The sequence below is a fragment of the Myxocyprinus asiaticus genome, chromosome 10 (assembly GCF_019703515.2).
Source record: "Myxocyprinus asiaticus isolate MX2 ecotype Aquarium Trade chromosome 10, UBuf_Myxa_2, whole genome shotgun sequence".
NCBI lineage: Eukaryota > Metazoa > Chordata > Actinopteri > Cypriniformes > Catostomidae > Myxocyprinus > Myxocyprinus asiaticus.
The window spans coordinates 52,476,914-52,495,445 of record NC_059353.1 but is presented as its reverse complement, the minus strand read 5'-3'; the positions used below and the strand labels follow the sequence as shown (position 1 = coordinate 52,495,445).

The 18,532-nt window shown below is 37.0% G+C and overlaps 1 protein-coding gene across 2 annotated transcripts in view; it reads right to left on the bottom strand.

Annotated features, from left to right (window-relative positions):
- Positions 1-18,532, bottom strand: part of LOC127446979 (inactive dipeptidyl peptidase 10-like) — a 61,454-nt gene that overhangs the window by 6,943 nt on the left and 35,979 nt on the right. For both annotated transcript variants that reach the window (XM_051708394.1, XM_051708395.1), the window contains exons 2-23: positions 16,601-16,715; positions 16,253-16,348; positions 13,135-13,229; positions 12,391-12,465; positions 11,669-11,721; positions 11,135-11,216; positions 9,764-9,884; positions 9,288-9,442; positions 8,370-8,467; positions 8,108-8,231; positions 7,398-7,436; positions 7,167-7,274; positions 6,931-7,022; positions 5,563-5,610; positions 5,174-5,295; positions 4,966-5,010; positions 4,783-4,881; positions 4,408-4,477; positions 1,165-1,359; positions 977-1,031; positions 791-890; positions 536-594 (exon numbers count right to left, since the gene is read on the bottom strand). In XM_051708394.1, the coding sequence (XP_051564354.1) occupies positions 536-594; positions 791-890; positions 977-1,031; positions 1,165-1,359; positions 4,408-4,477; positions 4,783-4,881; positions 4,966-5,010; positions 5,174-5,295; positions 5,563-5,610; positions 6,931-7,022; positions 7,167-7,274; positions 7,398-7,436; positions 8,108-8,231; positions 8,370-8,467; positions 9,288-9,442; positions 9,764-9,884; positions 11,135-11,216; positions 11,669-11,721; positions 12,391-12,465; positions 13,135-13,229; positions 16,253-16,348; positions 16,601-16,715 (2,046 nt within the window). The remainder of the gene's footprint in view (positions 1-535; positions 595-790; positions 891-976; positions 1,032-1,164; positions 1,360-4,407; positions 4,478-4,782; positions 4,882-4,965; positions 5,011-5,173; positions 5,296-5,562; positions 5,611-6,930; positions 7,023-7,166; positions 7,275-7,397; positions 7,437-8,107; positions 8,232-8,369; positions 8,468-9,287; positions 9,443-9,763; positions 9,885-11,134; positions 11,217-11,668; positions 11,722-12,390; positions 12,466-13,134; positions 13,230-16,252; positions 16,349-16,600; positions 16,716-18,532) is intronic.

Sequence of the window (18,532 nt, the reverse complement as noted above, 5' to 3'; positions counted from 1 at the left end):
CGGTGTCAAAACTGGGTTTTTATAAATTATTGTATAGTTTTGAATGAAGTGCAAAAGATCTGAGGTGTTCTGCTACTTGTGTGTGACTTGTTTGTAGTGTTTTGACAAAATGAGCCCTGTTTTCAAAATCGTGCTTAAGCAATTGTAAAAAACTGTACTATGTGGAGTCACAGAGAGTGAACTCAGCAGTATGAACTTTCTTAAAGTGTGCTTTTATTCCCTTCAATCTTGTGTGCTCTGAATCTGTTGTGAGAAGGCACACGTTATCTGTGTAACACTGGTTATTAATATAGTAATGATAATAGATCCTTATATTCCGTAATCAATGCATCCACATTTCAGATCAATGCGTCGATGCCTCTTTAAACCCTATTAAAATCATTTAATTACCATCATGGTGCATCTTTTTGTCTCGTACTTGTTATCATTAATAAAATCAATAAACCCTCATCAACGAATATTTTAGTCAATTTCGTTGAGGATATTTACATTACTCACACAGTCTAAAGTTCACGAATATCTAACCAGCTCTCACCTGATATCTACTGTCGTCCTGAAGAGGAAACCCCAGATAACGCTCCGAGAAAGCTGAGGCTGAACGACACAGAGAGAGACATTGATTGAGTTGCACTCGCAAGTGCTTTGAGTGTGATGTCAGAAAAGCGCTATAAAATATAACATTCATTAATTCTCTCAAACATCAACAGTGAATACAGAAGATGTCTGAACATACAGAATAAAGGTGTGTTTTCACCAAAACAATCATTGTGTTAAAGATCACGGCACTCACCATATAAACTCCAGTCTGTCACAGGTGACAGAGCTGCGGCACAATTAAACACATTCTCAGAAGATTTAATGAGCTGTAGTGCCACATAACCTCCATAAGCCTGTAGAAACACACACACACACACACTAGATTCATGATTCTTCACACAGTTTGTCTTCTGTGTTTAATAATTCAACCGTGTCTTACCTGACCAAAAACACCAATCCTGTTACGGTCGATGTAAGGCAGTTTCAGCAGGTACCTGTACAAAAGCAGGACACAAAAACAGCCATGTGGACAAACTTCTCCATTTATGTTCCAAAGAAGTCAAAATGAGGATGAATAAATGATGACAGAGTTAACATTTTTGGATGAACTACAGAAAAACATCTTACTCAACAGCAGCAAGCTGATCCTGAACCTCAACTGCTCCCAGACGCTTGTGCACTTCCTGTAGAATCTTCTGGCCCTGGAATCCACTTCCTCTGCCGTCCAGACGAGCCGTGATGACATTATCAGAGCTGACCAGCACAGAGTCCCAGTCCACTGAGTACCGCTCGTTCACCTGCTGGCCACCGGGGGCGCCGTCACTATTGTCAAGTCAAGTCATTTTAATTTATAAAACGCTTTTCACAATACACATCGTTTCAAAGCAGTTACAGAAAATTACGTCGTAATACAAGTCATACATGATTGAGTAAACACTCAATTATGTCTTAATTAATTTTATTAATTGAGTATTGCACACAGACACAAGATGGCACATCAGTGGGCATGCTGCATGTGATCATCACATGTTGTTTATATACAGTATATAAATAAATCATATTTGTGATTTAAAAAATGGCATCTCTGAATGATTTTACATTCAAGCAAAACAGAACAATGTTGTAGTGCAGTAAACTTCTGTCAGGCCTCCACACGGAGCTCAAAATGGACAACTCTTTATAGTCTTTTCTTAATAACTTGAACAGGGGTGGAAAGAATACTGAAAAATAATACTCCAGTAAAAGTGCTGTTACTTCTTAAAAAATGTAGTTTGAGTAAAGTACCTGTCCTAAAAACTACTCAAGAGTAAAAGAGTAGCTCATTTAAAAGTACTCATGAGTAGTGAGTATTGAGTACTGAGTTGTGAAAGCTATGCCCCTTTATAATAAAAACTCTATGTTGCAATTTAAAAATGAAGCACACATCCCATAATTTACATTCCTTTTTATGGCTGTTTGCCAGAATGAATAAAAAATATAGGTATTTTATAGGTGTTTGTGATTGACAACTTTTAAAATACATCACTTATCTATGATACTGTAAACATTACATGAATCTGATTTAAAAAAAATAAAAGGGTGACGATTACAGAAATGAAAAGATAAAAATGTTATTTTCAATATCATAATGTATGAAACAATTACATTAAAATCAGTTTGTGTGTAGGGTCTAAATTTCCCTTAATGCCGACTGAGAGAGTTTTTGTTGCGCATAACAAAAAATCACTCTAAAAGCAGGGTCACATGGCGCGTCGTCCCGCACAATAGAGGCGGTAGAGCAGCTGTTTGATACAGGGGCCACATCGGGCTTCAAAGGAATAATTCACACAAAATGAAAAGTCACCCTTATGTCATCTCAGATGTGTATGACTTTCTTCAGCAGAACACAAATGAAGATTTTTAGAAGAATGTATCAACACTTTTGGTCCATACAATGCAAGTGAATGGGTGCCAACATTTTGAAGCTCCAAAAATCACATAAATCAGCATAAAAGTAGCCTAATCCATGTGACTCTAGTGGTTAAATCCATGTCTTCAGAAGAGATATGATAGGTTGGGTGAGAAACAGATCAATATTTAAGTAATTTAACTTTCACTTTCTTCTTCTTTTGTTTTTGGTGATTCACATTCTTCATGCATATCGTCACCTACTGGACAGGGAGGAGAATTTCTAGCAAAAATGGACTTAAATATAGATCTGTTTCTCACCCACACCTATCATATCACTTCTGAAGACATGGATTAAGCCACTGGAGTCATATGGATTACTTTTATGCTGCCTTTATGTGCTGTTCTGCAGATGAAAGAAAGTCATACACATCTGGGATGACATGAGGGTGAGTAAATGATGAATCTTCATTTTTGAGTGAACTGTCCCTTTAAGTAGCACATGGGGGGCCACATTGTCCTCCTTTTGAGATACAATGTTGCACATTGATTTAGTTCTTGTATCTTTAAGCCCAGCAATAGTTGTGTTCTCGTTCTAATGCATGATGCATAATTTTCTGCTGAAGTATTGCTCTACAAAGGTTGATCCTTTTAAAGGCTGAGCATAATTATAAATTATTTTATCATCTCTACTTTCTTGGTAATTTATTATACAAATTAACACACTCTCTACATCAGGGGTCGGTATTATAAAAAAAATATATATATTATTAAAAATATTATTATTAAAAATGTCACTGTTTTATTCTATTACATTAATACTTTTAAAGCTACTCAAGTTATTCAGCCAAAAGTAGTGAGTGCTTTTCTCATTTCCTTGTTATTGTTGTTTGATTAATAGTCTTTATATGACATAGCCTACTAGACAGTGCTCAGTTCAGTTACATGTACACTTCAAGTCATTTTGATACATATACTCTTTTTGTCCCACTGTTTACTTTCACTAGACCAAACCAACTACGTTTACATTAATGCCTCATCAAGACGGGCATTGGTGGAATTATAAAATGTATTTGACCATTTAGGCACGTACCCGCATTAGCGCACAAATATTAGTCGCCTGTCAATCAAACAGCACAGCTACACATGTCAGGAAATAAAAAGTCAATCTTTTATATTTCATCTAGATTGACCAATCAGTGGTGCTCTTGCTGTCGCAATCGATGTAATGAACACCCCTGGTCTAGATGTAGAACGTAGAAGTATAGAAAATTACTCAAAAGTTTATCATCGATATCGATCACTTTTTTTTATTTATTTTTTTTAGATAAACATCAAGATTGTTTTATCGCCCTGCCCTATTGATAACATTGCCTTAATCTCTCACATCAACCCAATAATCTCAGTGATAGATAGTTAAATTACAGGCTACATTATAGACACACAGAATCTAGTAAGCAGAAATATGAAATTTACTTCAAATTAGAGGCAGGAATAATGCTGATATCTGGCTTGAGCAAGTTAAACTCACATGACACAGTCAAGAAACTGGCCTTTATCACTGTGAAAATCCCTTTCAGGTGCGGCCGTGATGTTCAGGTGTTCAACAGTGTTTGAGGCATCCTGCACATCCATCACATCTACAGCTGCCATTCAAGTTTTTTACGTGTGATTTGATTTGATGGGAGTCAGGAGACTCTCCCTAGCCAATCATGTTGATAGATAGAAATAAAATCAGGACAGGGAAGTAGGAACACAGACGGTGGGAAAATTGTGCATTAAAAGTACAGTTACAGCCCTTTAAATGTACTCAAGTAAAAGTATAACATTTTTAAACTACTTAAAAAAGTACCATTTCTGTGAAAAACTACTTAATTATAGTAATGTGAGTATTTGTAATTCGTTACTTTACACCCCTGAACTTGAAACTGCCTACATGACTGATATACACACACACACACACACACACACACATCTGCTTACATCATCAGCAGTAGGGCGTAGTGGCGGGCCTCAGAGAAATCGGGTGGATAAGTGATCTTCAGCGGCAGCTCTGCAGAAACAGTTTTCACATCAACAACACTAATCTATTAAAGGGCAAGATATTAAACACATTTCAGTTCAGCACAGGACATCAGTGTGTGTGACACTGCCAAACACACACACACACACACACACACACACACACACACACACACACATTATTTCTTGTTGTGATTGATTCTGTAAAACGACCTTGGGTTTTGGGAAGGCACTATATAATAAAACGTATTGTTATTATTATTATTCCCTCACACTCTCGACAGCAGCTCAGGATTAGTGTTGAAGTTGTTCGGTGGTGTTTGTCAGGTACTTTACCAAAGTGATCCGTCTGGATGCTTCTAAACTCCGTCAGCTGGATTCTCTTGTATCTGAGAGCAGCTCTGAGCAGAGAGTTATTCTCCAGGATATAATAATCTGATGAGAGATAACTTTGATTAAATGTTGATCTATTGAAATAAGGAAATGGCTGACTGGCAGACAGTTTAGATGAATACTCACTGGCAGTGTTCAATGTGTGTATGATCACTGTTGGGGCTCCAGGACCTGCAGAGAATCCAAAACTATTTCAATTCAAGAGTCTCTTTCACACTTCAGCATCATCTGCACATAGTTTAGATGGATTTGTAGAAGCAGCATGAGAATGACAGTATTCACACACTCATCAAGGCTTCTTCTCTGTTCGCTCAGTCTTCAAGTGTCTTCATACCTTTACAGTGCAGCAGAACGTGTTTACTGGAGGAGCTGAAAACAGCACTGAAGAACGTGCAGTGAGCTTTATTAAGCTCACAGGTCAGACATCGCCGTGGAAACAACCCCACTGTTGACACACTGCACACAAAAGGAACCAATCAGAGGCCTGATTACTTGTTTAACAATTCCTTCTTTATAATGACATATTTCAGTGATTTAAATCATTTAAGTGTACACTTTAATTCATCAAATTCATTCAATCAGGATACATTGTTGGAAAAATGTTACTGAACATATCATTTCAAAAAAGGCACTGGCTGTTGATCAGTTGTTGTTAACTGTACTTTAAACAAGACATTAGCCAAAAGACATTAACCTTATTTATCTGTTATTTCAGATTCTCACCTGTAGAGATGTCTTTGTCTGGGGGAACCCTCAGTACTCAGGAAATATCTGAATGAAAACAATTAATATAGGTTTATAGTTGAACTTGTGCAGATGAAAGTTACAGACCAAGGTTTTGCACTTCTTCAAGAATAAACAAAGTGACGTCAATGAATTTGCAGGTTGTTGCATTAAAAACAATGCTGAACGATTAGTGTTGGTGAAGCTTCTGTATCTACTGAGTTACTCTTAAAGTGGATAAACTACAGTCAAGCTAAGACTGTAAAGTTGGTATCTACTCTACAAGTTACTAACAAAAAGTAGCTAACTACACTGAAGCTATTTAGATGATATTTAATTCTCACCTGATAGTTATATATTTAATTAGGGTTATATTCCCTTACAAGTATCACTGATGGTTACTGCAGTCATGGTTACTACAATACAGTATTACTATAGTAAAACCATGGTACATTTTCATAAGCGTTAAACAAATGGGGTGAGAACATCAAATTGAACATAAATACTAACACTATACATCAAAAATCATTCTTGAAAACAGCCTCTTTTATATACTTAACTGAAATATAAACAGAATATACTGTAAAAACACATATAAACAGCATTAAATAACTTTAAAGTGAGGCTCAAGTGAATCAGTGAATCTTATATTTGAACTAGTTCATTTATATTAACTGTCCGAAAGAATCGATTCACTTAAATGATTTGGTTTACCCAGCACTACTGTTTGATTTCTCTCTTGAATTAATCGCTGCATTCACAATATAATGTGACAAATGAAGCGTTTTGTGAATCTAAAGTACTACTCGTTGGAAAATGTAAAAGTCAACAATGTATGTTGCTTAATGATTTTGGGTCAAATTTAATGTAATTTAATGGAGAACTATGTGAGTGGCACAGCAGAATTTTAAGGCAACCCCGAAGTTGTGTCTGGGCACCGGCGGTGGATGCTGAGAGGTGGTGTGTGTACATTGAAAACAATGGTTTAAAATGTTAGATATGTCGTACACCTGCCGCGTCTGTGATTGTGCAATAGAGTTATTTCAATATTTCACATGGAAGACCCCATTTACGCTTTTTCTCTGCCTTGAGGAGAACAGACCGAATTTTTGGTAGAAATTTCTATCCTGGCTAATAGAGACATGGGTGTAAATAGGATGCAGATAATCGTATTTTGATATTTAACAGGTAGGAGAGCCATAAAGATGTAGCATGTAAACAAGGTCCTAAATTCATTGATAACTGTTTTGTATTTCTTGTAATCTGAAGGATAAAATATTTGGAATGATTTTAATTATGAATAGTGCTATACAAATCAAATTGAAATGAATTTGCATTGTAAAATGGTCATGATTTGATTAGACTCACATGCTCTGTGCGTTCTCATCATACGCCAGAATCTCTGTCACTTCCCAGTTACCCGATGTAAGATGACGCACCTCGTTCTGATCCGTTCGCACCTGAACAAACAAACGACACAGAAATACAACACCTCAGCATTAAACTCTACATAGCAAAATATCTAATCATGCCCTCAGCTCTCTAGTCCAAACTGATGCTAGAAATGTATAGATTTATTTGTATTTATTATGGTTCAACTGTACCTGAGAGGTGAACATGGCCACATGGTGGAAGTCTCCTCGTCCCCCCTGCTTCACTGGAACTGTCAGGAAGAATCGGCTGCCGTCTCGTGAGAAGAACGGTTCCTGGTTCTGGAGCATAGAACCATATGTGTTAATACTGTGAAAAATCTCCTGAAAATAGAATCATTAAACTCAGTGTGTCTGAATCTGAATCCAGCTGCAGTGAACAACAGAAGTCTAGTGGAGACTCACCTGTCTGGAGAGCCAAACCTCTGATGTTTCTTCATGCCTCTGAAAATAAACAGCATCATCATCACCACCACCATCATGTATATGTACATGTGTGTATATACTGTATATGTGTGTGTGTGTATATATATATATATATACTGTACTGTATGTATGTGTGTGTGTGTGTGTGTGTGTGTGTGTGTGTGTGTGTGTGTGTATATACTGTATATGTGTGTGTGTGTGTATATATATATATATATACTGTATGTATGTGTGTGTGTGTGTGTGTGTGTGTGTGTGTGTGTGTGTGTGTGTGTATATACTGTATATGTGTGTGTGTGTGTGTGTGTGTGTGTGTGTGAGTGTGAGTGTGTGTATGGGTGTATACTGTATATGTGAGTGTGTGTGTGAATACTGTATGTGTGTGTGTGTGTGTGTGTGTGTGTGTGTGTAGGGTATTATGCTATAAATGTGGTTTATGAGGACATTTCTAGTGTCCCCATAATTCAAATCACTTAAAAACATACTAAATGATGTTTTATTGAAAATGTAAAAATGCAGAAAGTTTTTTGTGAGGGTTAGGTTTAGGGGTAGGGTTAGGGTTAGGGGATAGAATCTATAGTTCATACAGTATAAAAATCATTATGTCTATGGAGAGTCCTCATAATGATAGCTGCACCAACATGTGTGTGTGTGTGTGTGTGTGTGTGTGTGTGTGTGTGTGTGTGTACCTTGACACAGGCTCCAGTGGTGGAGTCACACACAGTAAGAACAGAGACGTTTTGAAGTCTGTTTAACCAGCGCACTGCTGTCTTAGTCTTACTGATCCACTTCACCATCACTACATAGTGCTCCCTAGAGAGAGAGAGAGAGAGAGAGAGAGAGAGAGAGAGAGAGAGAGAGAGAGAGAGAGAGAGAGAGGAGGCTTATTGCAGTCTCCATGACAGACCTCTCTCACACACACACACACACACACACACACACACACAGTACCTCAGTTTGAGTTCATCAGGTGGTGTGAGTTCAAGAGTGTGTGTCGGTCCATACAGATTCACTACAAACAGTTTCACCATTGGATTGTGCTGCCCTGCCTGAAAAAAACAACACACGTGAACACATAAATCTATTAATGCATATGAAAATGTAATTAGATCTATCTGCCTAAAGCAGAAGACAAACAAAATTTGGCAAAAAGTGTCCCCAATAAATTTTTCAATGTCATCTGTCTGTCTCAAATGCTGCTGGAACTAACTTGACTTTTCTTAGAGATTTTTGCTCAATGACTTTGAATGAACTGATGTGTTGGTGATTTTAAGGGGATAAATGAAGTTAGTTCACACACAGGTGTTCTATCAGATGTGGAGTTACACTAACACACTCAAACGCTTCACAAACAGTCACAATACAGCATGTTTTTCGACACTGGATCTATTGTTTTATAATAACACTTTTTCAAATGTTTTGCTTGAATAATGTGCTTGTGCTTTCATTCATTAAATTAAGACACTTTCTTTGAAATTTCATAATCTAATATAAAGATTTTAATTTAAATGTGCCTTCAGTGTCAAAATATATCTCTGTCTACACATTTAAAACAACAGTGGGAGGAGATTCGATTAAAGTGACTAGTAGCAGTAACGTTCACATGATTGTCATAAAATGTCAACATAAAAAATTTGTACCAAGTTTTTTGGCAACTGGATGCTCCCTGGATGCACCCAAATTTAAAGTGTTTAAATTTCCAAAAAACAAAACACAAATGGAAGCCAGAACTACATCAGTGAAGTGAGACGGCTGGATACATACACACGTTATCTCTGCTAAATGAACCCAATGTTTGCCAACTAACAGTAATTTTGATAGGCAGAGTCAGGGCAAGTGAAGTCTCTAAGGTCAAGTAAAGTAACTTACCTTCGGGTATGGGTATTGCCTGCCCTTTGGGTAAGTAGAGCCAGTGAAAGTGGGCAACACCATGTTTGGCACCAGACTGTCATTCAGGACCAGAAACGCCAAACGCTCTCCATCAGGTGACCACCAGTGTGCTATATGAGTGTGTAGGACCTCCTCTGTACACGCACACACACACACACACACACACACACACACACACACACACACACACACACACACACAGTTAGATGAAGTGGACACATCTCTTTCATCTTCATCTAGAGTGTGTTGAACAGAAATGTTGAACTGTAACCCTGTTGCCAAGAAGTGTTATTTAAAATGTCATTAAAAATCATCTGCAGAGCAGAACACATTCAATTCTAATAAGCATGAGTAGTTTTTCATTTCATGCACACATTCTGTTTCTCTGTGAAGTCGACTGGTGTTGATGTGATCTTCATCTTCTCATATAGAGAGATATAAGAGCAAATTCTCACCTTCATAGAGCCAATCAGCTATGCCGTTATAGACGACGCCCTCCTTCCCTGATGATGTCAGTCTGAGAGAGTTAGTCCTCACATCAGACTGATAATAAATATTATTCTCAAATATGTACACCTACACACACACACACACACACACACACACACACACACACGCAGATGGTTTTTATGCACTTATACAACCACAGTACCCCCATGATATAAATCATTTGATTAAAAAAAGATCATGTTATAAATGAAATGACAATGCGTGTACAGATACGTATGTAGCTATGAACATATTTAAATATTATATATGAGTCACACTGACCCCAAATCACAGTATGAGTTTTATGCACTAAAATAAAAAGGAATGTCTCGGCTTTCTAATGAAATATTTTTTATGTTTCCATCCCAAACCATTTCAGAGATATAATAATTTAAATGTTGGCTGTCATAAAACCTTGTTTTTGAGAAAACAGATTGTGAAGAATGCAAAAAAAAAAATTTTTATTTCAGCATATAGTAAATAATAAAGACATAAATGACAGTTTAAGTAAAAATATATAATGCAGGGACACTACAATTGCACGTTCAGTACGCACATGTGCACATTCATTAATTTAATGTCTATATAACATCAATGCGGGCTCATAAAACATTATTAAAACACATCCATGCATTTACACTTCGGCACACACACAGGGGCTATTTATAGAGTTGTCACACATCCTCCGGCACTGAAGCGGTTAAATTCTCTAAAATGAGTTGTATCCACTCCGCATCTGTTTTCGCACCTCTGACAGTAATGCTATTTAAAATGTTATTAATTTTCCTTTCTCTCCAGTTCATTTTATTAAGCTAACAAACTATAGACATCGGAATAATATTCCTGAGGTAAATATAAGGTGAATGTTGTTGATATCATTGACATTTTCCCGTGGCTGAAATGCTAATAAAAATTTATAAATTCCAAGTTAAATCATCTCTGGGCTTTCCTGTTTGAGGTACACATTATGAGTTAGGTCACTAGCATTTAAACTATTTGGCTAAGCAGGCCGAGACACTCAGATATTTAGCTCATTAGCATAACGCCATTAGCTAACATAAACCTGGTGTACATGGCTCTTCGGAGCAGCAGCAGTACATAAGTCTTGTGATAGATCTTCTTTGTTGAGGGAATCGTTTGTGATGTCTAATTGTGTAGCAGCATGTCCACATGCTAACTCAGTATGTATGTGTATTTTCTTGCAGTACTCCCCACTTTAACATGCTAAATCTTTCAAGGTTGTCATGACTGAAAAGTGTTTGAGTGTAATTAACAGCATTAATATTTAATGTGGATGTTTCTATGACTGCAGGTAATTATTAAATGATGAATCTCACCAGCTGATTCCCCTGAACGCCCCATGCAGCGTGCTGAAGTTTAGAGTTCAACACTTCTGGAGGATCCAATTCCCAAACTTCCCTACAGACACACACACACACACACACACACACACAGACAGTTAGCTGACATTTAAATGCAACGGTATATTTACAGTATTTATCTAACCCAATGGATTGTTCCCAATAGTCTGTGATCAATGGGTCAGTGTTCATTGAGATGAATATATGAATGTTAAAAGAGGCGGAGCACTCAGCTTTATTGGATTAAAGATGTCTTAGCCACCTGCAGGACCTTCAACAGATGACAGATCTCATGAGGTTTTTAATCCAATAAAGCTGAGACTTTTCTTTTTCACAAAGACTGTTACACCATTTCTCTTTAATGTTAAAACACGTTTACAAACTGGCTATGGAAATGAGGTACATATGTAAAGATGTGAGTATCAGCCAACCAAAATCAAGGGTTTGTCTTCTCTATACCACATTAAAAACATCTCTAGTCTCTGTATATTTGTTCTGTTATTATGCTACCTGGTGTGAATGTTGTAAATAATGTAGGACGCAGTGAATGAATGCCGGTAAACCTGTAATCAGAAAAATAAAAGATTATTAACTGAGACATACTTGAAAAAGATTCAAATGACATAACTGCCTTAATTTACACCATTACACAGTAAAAGAGCCAACAAATATGTAAATAATCAACAATAAATACATTTATAACAGAATGAAAGATTCTTGCTTAATCTGTTTCAATGACTTTAAACATCATATCAAACATTAGCATCATATCAGCATGAGCTCCTGGTCCACAGTTCAATTGGCATGAAAAGTAATTGTGTAAATGGTTACCTGGGCAACAGTAATGAGCAGTCTAGTCAATATAATGGCATTTTTATAAGTTGTTATAAAAGTAAAAGCTTGGTATACTTGTGTTTTTTTTAATCAAAGAACAGGGTGAATTTAAAGAGGGGGTGTTAAAGTCTGAAGTTAAACTCGGGTTTGAACACTGGGCTGAATGTCATCTCTGACAGAAGAGAATCAATCTTTATCACATGAATGAATACGGAAACACGCTTCATGTGTGTGTAATCACGCTCTGGTGTTGTTGTGTAGCATCACACTATGATATGAGTAAATCACTCAAACAACACATTTTCATGCCTCATCTTTAACAGACAAAGAGGAGCTTTTCTACCTGTTAAACCTGTTACACCACATACCTGTTAAATTCACAGGAAAGACAAACATACCTGCTTGACATTGTAGGCAAAAAGCACATACTTCATGTCAGGACTGATGGAGTATCTGGTGGCTTTAAATGCATCCTGGAAAAAATGTCATGAATGATGTCATTCTGATGTCATACTGCATGGGACCAATCATATTCCTGAAATGACAGACTGAAGCTCAGAGTGTGTTCGATGTTCCAAAGTTTCTGCTCTGAACTACAGCACATCATTATGAAAACTTACAGGACTCATTATATCACAAAATCTTATTTTCCTTTTGAGATAAAAGAGCTTGATACTATGAAAACATACTGTAACTTTAAGAACTCATAGTTTCCTCCCCAATCCAGAAACTAAAGTGCTAAAACAACTCGTTCTGAACTTTCTGACATCAGAAGTCTGTATATATGAACACATCAACACATGACCGTCCACACTGAACAATGACTACTAACAGTTTGTGCAGCACATTGATTTATGAATCTGTCACAATGTGATGCAGCTTTGTAAAAACTTTTGGAACCACAAGTCATTTTTATTTGTATAGAACAGATTTACATAAATCATACTGTAATGTTTGTAATGTAAAGGAGTTAAAGTCATTTGATAAAGTATGTAGGTTGCTGATCACATATATGTGATTTCAAAAGTATTTCTCACTCTTTAAACTGTCTACAGAATATTAACATTTGCCATGTGAGCATTATACTGCTCTGCAAAGGCAAATCACAGTAACTACACGGATACATGAATGATTGTACTCACAAACGTGGTGTTCTTCAGCACAATCTCTGTTTCGTTTGTGAGGATGTTAAACCGGATCACATGTCCGTTGTGATTTCTGTAGATAACTTCAGATTCTGATAAAACATAAAAGGTAAGACAGTGTGTGAGTAAAGTGTGAGTAAAGTATGAGTACAGTGTGAATAGAGTGCAGCAGCGAGTGTGTGTTGGGGGTGTTGATTAATACAATGAGAGAATTGGAAAATATGCAGATGAGTAGATTGTCAATATATCTGTGAGTACAACAGATGATTAGAACATCATGTGGAATACTAGTCTTTTAACTATAATGGATTCTCATTTTTTACAATCTTACATATTCTCAGTTGACAGAAAACACATCTTTATTTGGTGTAAATAGAAGATCAAAAGGCAGAAAACTCAAGTAAATGAATGAACAAGATTAATGAAGAAATTCTTGTTTTTAGCAAACCTAAATCTGATGTAATTACATTCAAATGTGTGTTATTGTTCAAAATGTCTTAATTTAAGCTTGATTGTTTGATGGATTTTTGACTGATATGTCATGAGTTCACTTTCCTGAAAATGAAGTACTGTATTTCTTGTCATGTGTAGAATTAGCTGAACAACAGGAAACAGTGAAATAGAGAGGATTCACAGCCTCAGTCAACATGATGAAGTTAAGTGTTTCAGACGGAAATCACGTTCAACCGATGTTAGCGCTCTTACTGTTCAATCATCTGTTTCATGTTCACTAAGTCTGTTTATAAGCTGGTTGAGGCATGTGAAGGTACATTTCCTGTCTGACTGTTAATGACTGCAGTGAGGAAAAGCAGAAGGAACATTAAGAGCCGAACTCTAAAATATTAATAGAGTTCTCAGTGAGGAACTCTACACTGGAACAAAACTCTGAGGGTTTTGTGGTGGCATAGTGGGCTAAAACACGAAACTGGTAGGTTTCTGGTTCAATCCCCAGAGCCACCACCATTGTGTCCTTGATCAAGGCACTTAGCTCCAGGTTCGGGGGGATTGTCCCTGTAATAAGGGCACTGTAAGTCACTTTGGATAAAAGCGTCTGACAAATGCGTAAATGTAAATGTAAATGTAAAAGCAGAAAGAATAATCCTGCGGAAACGACATTCAAATGTCTCAGTAGAATTGATTCAGAGAGATGTGATGCTCAAATTCATGTTGAAAAGATCAAAACAACAGCTAGCCTGCTTTCCAGGTGTTAGCCTCATTTACAGAACAGGTGTGTGTGTGTGTGGTTGGTGTGGTTGGTATGTGTGTTTGAGTGTGTGTGTTTGTGTGTGTGTGTGTGTGTGTGTGTGTGTGTGTCAGTTTCATTGACTGTCTGCTAGTGGCCAGCGAACAATGAGCTCAAGGCACAAATATAAAGTGCACAAGATGAACTGAACCGAGAAATTTGCTTAGAAGTTACAGAAGAAAAACACTTTTGTACAACAGTTACTTGAACCATCAACAGCAGCATTTCTGAGGTGAGAATATGAAAGTGAGCTAGTATGAAATATTGACACTGTTGTGTTGTGCAGCATTGGGGGGGGGGTCTTTATGTAGATGCTTCAGTCACATTCAGCTGTATTTTCATGTATCAAAACTGCAGCTGTGAGGAACATCACACACTGATAAACACACAACGATTCTACTGCACACACAGAAATATTCATGCTGCTGCCGCCAGTGTAAGACCCGAGTGCTCCTTCTCCCTTCCTGTTACCATAGCAACTAGCACATCTACCACTCAGACACACACACAATGCCAGCACCTGTGAAATACTGTTGTCATATCGGGCATCAGTGTAACTCCAGTGTTTTTATGGAGGTCACATTCAGATGTGTATGCTTAATAAGCTTTAATTATACGAGTGTGAACATGTCAGTCCACATGACAATAACTGTTGTGGATTACTCTTGTTTTCCTTAAAGGAATAGTTCACCCCAAAATGATCATTCTCGCATGACTTTCTTTCTTTCACTTAACACAAACAAAGATGTTTTGATGGAGATATGATGTTTTTATATCCATATCCATAAAATGCAAGTCAATGGGGTCTTTCAACACTTTTATGCCCCAAAAAGCTAACAAAGGCATCATAAAGGTAATCCATACAACTCTAGTGGTTTAATACATGTCTGCGGAAGTCATATGATCAGTCTTTGTTTGTGTTTTCACAGAAGAAAGAAAGTCATATGAGTTTCAGATGGTATAAGAGTGAGTAAATAATGAGAGAATTATCATTTGTGGGTGATGTGGGAGCAGGACACTGATTTATGAAAATCTCTCCCTCAAAATGTTAATTTCAATGGGAAATTTTGGAATTTTTGGGGGGCTACTCTTTCTGGTTTGAAATCAACATTGAGAAAACGTCACGTGGATGTGAGATATATGTTTTAGATTTGAGCACATACTCGTTTTTGGTTTCTCTTCATACTATTCATGAGAGGGGCGCTTGTTTCAGCCTGTCAGAGGCGATGGACACAAGGAAAAAATTCCATGGGCCAAAAGTACGAGAGACTTTCATGTTTTCCACTGCAGAGCTGATGAGCACCAGATGCGGTACAACAGCACCAGAAACACTATCCATGATTACTGTATGTTAAACAATCAAACCATTTATATTTGTGAATCAACGTCTCAAAAGTTATTTAAAATGCAAAAGTGCATTGACATTTATTTTTAATAGTACAAATATGAACGGCTTGTCATTTATATGTGTATTTACCAGTAATCATAGACATCAAATGACCTGTGTTTATTTGTGGGAAACATTGATACTGTGAACTCAAAGCGTAATAATTCTGACGATTGATGTGATCTTTCACATTTTTCCAAACTTTTGCTATAAACAGACATGTGTTAAAACAGGGGATTTCATGACACTTTAAACACACACTCCACTTACAGATGCACTGTGTTTTGAGAAATGGTGCATATTGAAGTTTGACTACATGATGGTATGACAGGATGACAGAGGTTTGGCGTGTGGTATCAGCTGCAGTAACGATCATTTGTAAGTATAAAGCACACAAGCGTCTGTGATAAGCAGTGCTTACGTGTTCAGATGATTAATGTATGAGATCCATTAGACTTTAATGATGTGTGCTGATATTGTCTTACCGTTGATCCAGTGCGCTTCAGGGTCATGCACATAGAAATCACTGCTGAAAAGATCCTCCACCGTCAGTTTGGTGTCACTACCGGGTAGCATGTCCGCTGTAACACACAAAAACACACGCAAACAGACAAAAGAATCATGGGTATCAGTAATGGAATGGACAGATGTTAAATAACCAACAGCAGACAGGGTGCTGGAGACCTCATGGTTATGAATCTGAGCTATAGAAAGGTTGCAGGTTTGGACTATATGACATGTTAGTAAAAGTCAAAACTTAGAGAAAAGTACTCCAATGAGTGATGATGAAATAGTCCCTGGTAAGATACATGAAGATGGATGAGCTGTTTTACCTGAACTCAGCAGAATCACAGACATGGTGATGAGAGAACAGACCACCAGAATGACCAGTAGAGCGATCGCAATCCCTTTCCAGTTTCTCTGCGGAGGACTCATGCCACCCAGATCCTTCAGCAAAGACAAACACAAAAGGTTTGTTTCTTGAGTTGCTACAAAAATCTAATTAAAAGGAATAACATGGTTAAAGGAACAGTAATTACTTTGCTTTACTGGCGTGATTAATAAATGCACACACACACACTGTGTTTTCCGTTAGCCAAGAGTTAATGGGGATTATTGTGGGGTCACAGACGTGATATACGTGTTTTATATTGTTAACTTTTCAATTTAAATTGGCTGTGAGGCACATGATCTCAATCTGTTGTCCATGGTGAACAAAACATGATTGTTTTTTAATGTTGCTCTCAGTTTTTGAACATTTTATTTCAGGAGTGGGTTTGTAAAGAAATAAGAAAGTGTTTCAATAATGACCCATCTTTTTTTAACAACGCACATACACTAAAAATAGCTTTATGATTAAAAATGGCCTGTATTCATCGGCTTGAATTCAAGAAGTGCAAGGTTTGGTCTTACTATGACGTGTACACCAATTTATCAACAAAACTGTAAAATTCTGAAATCGAGCAAATGAAGCAAATAACACAAATATCGAGTTTTGTGTGTGTGTGTGTGTGTGTGTGTGTGTGTGTGTGTGTGTGTGTGTGGGGTGGGGGGGGGAGGTTGACACTAAATCTCAAAAGCTTTCAAATGTTGTCTGGGTTGAGTATATTGGGCAGTTTTGTTGGGTTATTTTCACAGTGTTGGGTAGTTGTTGTTTCCACAGCTGCAGTTAGTAAGTAGATCAGTGTCACTGACAGTATAAACCATATAAACCCCCTCACAAACAAACCAAGATCAAAATAACCCACTGCTGGTTTATCTGTGCCAAACTGGATAAAACTGGATTATCAGTGAGAAAACTATATATAGAAATTATACATACAGATTTTTCTGTAATAAATATAAAAATAACTATTTATGAGGTTAAATTTGCCCAGGAAATTATCAATATGAGCTGGCATGTTAAGTTAAATATACAACCCATCTTGCTTGGCTAGTCTGACCCAACATGTGTTCAGTCCAATATTTACATGGGCAGTTTTAGACTGCAGTTAATGCATTCCTGTGTTCAGATTGCATTACCGCAAGGGTTTCTTTTACACTTTAAGGCTTTCAGTACATATCTTCACGGCTGGAATTAAAACACTTTTCTCTTGGTATAGAGCTGAAAAGAGACTGTGTATCACCATTTATCAGATCTTCAAAAAAATAACATTTTCAACACTTCTACACAATATAGCACAACACAAGTCAACACAAAGTGATATGATATACAGTGCTCTCCACTAACATTGGCACTATTGATTCATTTGAGCAAAACAGAATGTGTAAAAATGTATCTGCTGGTCATCTTCTGGGTCTTTTATTCCAAATATTCACAAAAATCCTCTGAGATTCTTTGACCATTCACACTGTCCTCCTCACCGTGTGGGATCAATACAGACACAAATCATCTGTCAGGCCGATTGTTAACATCTCCAGTTGATTTAAACATCTTAATTATTGACTCAACAGTGGAAACTGTTTTCTTATCGCCATTTCCTGACAACCTTTTGTCACATATCATAACTGTATTCTCGGGTCTTTCTCATAGTGATGAATATGAGTTAAGGGTTACCACTTAACTCTTCCTAATCACTCAGGTCAGCTTAAAAACTTACAATATGGATGGGAGTATACTTTAGTTAGATTTCACTCATAACAATTTATAAGGGTCTAATTGTGGAAGACGTTTTTGAGTCACATTAAATTTTTTCAATCATTTTACTTCAATTAAAGGTTCAATTTTTGTGAATATTTTAAATGAAACCAAGAGGATAACAGCA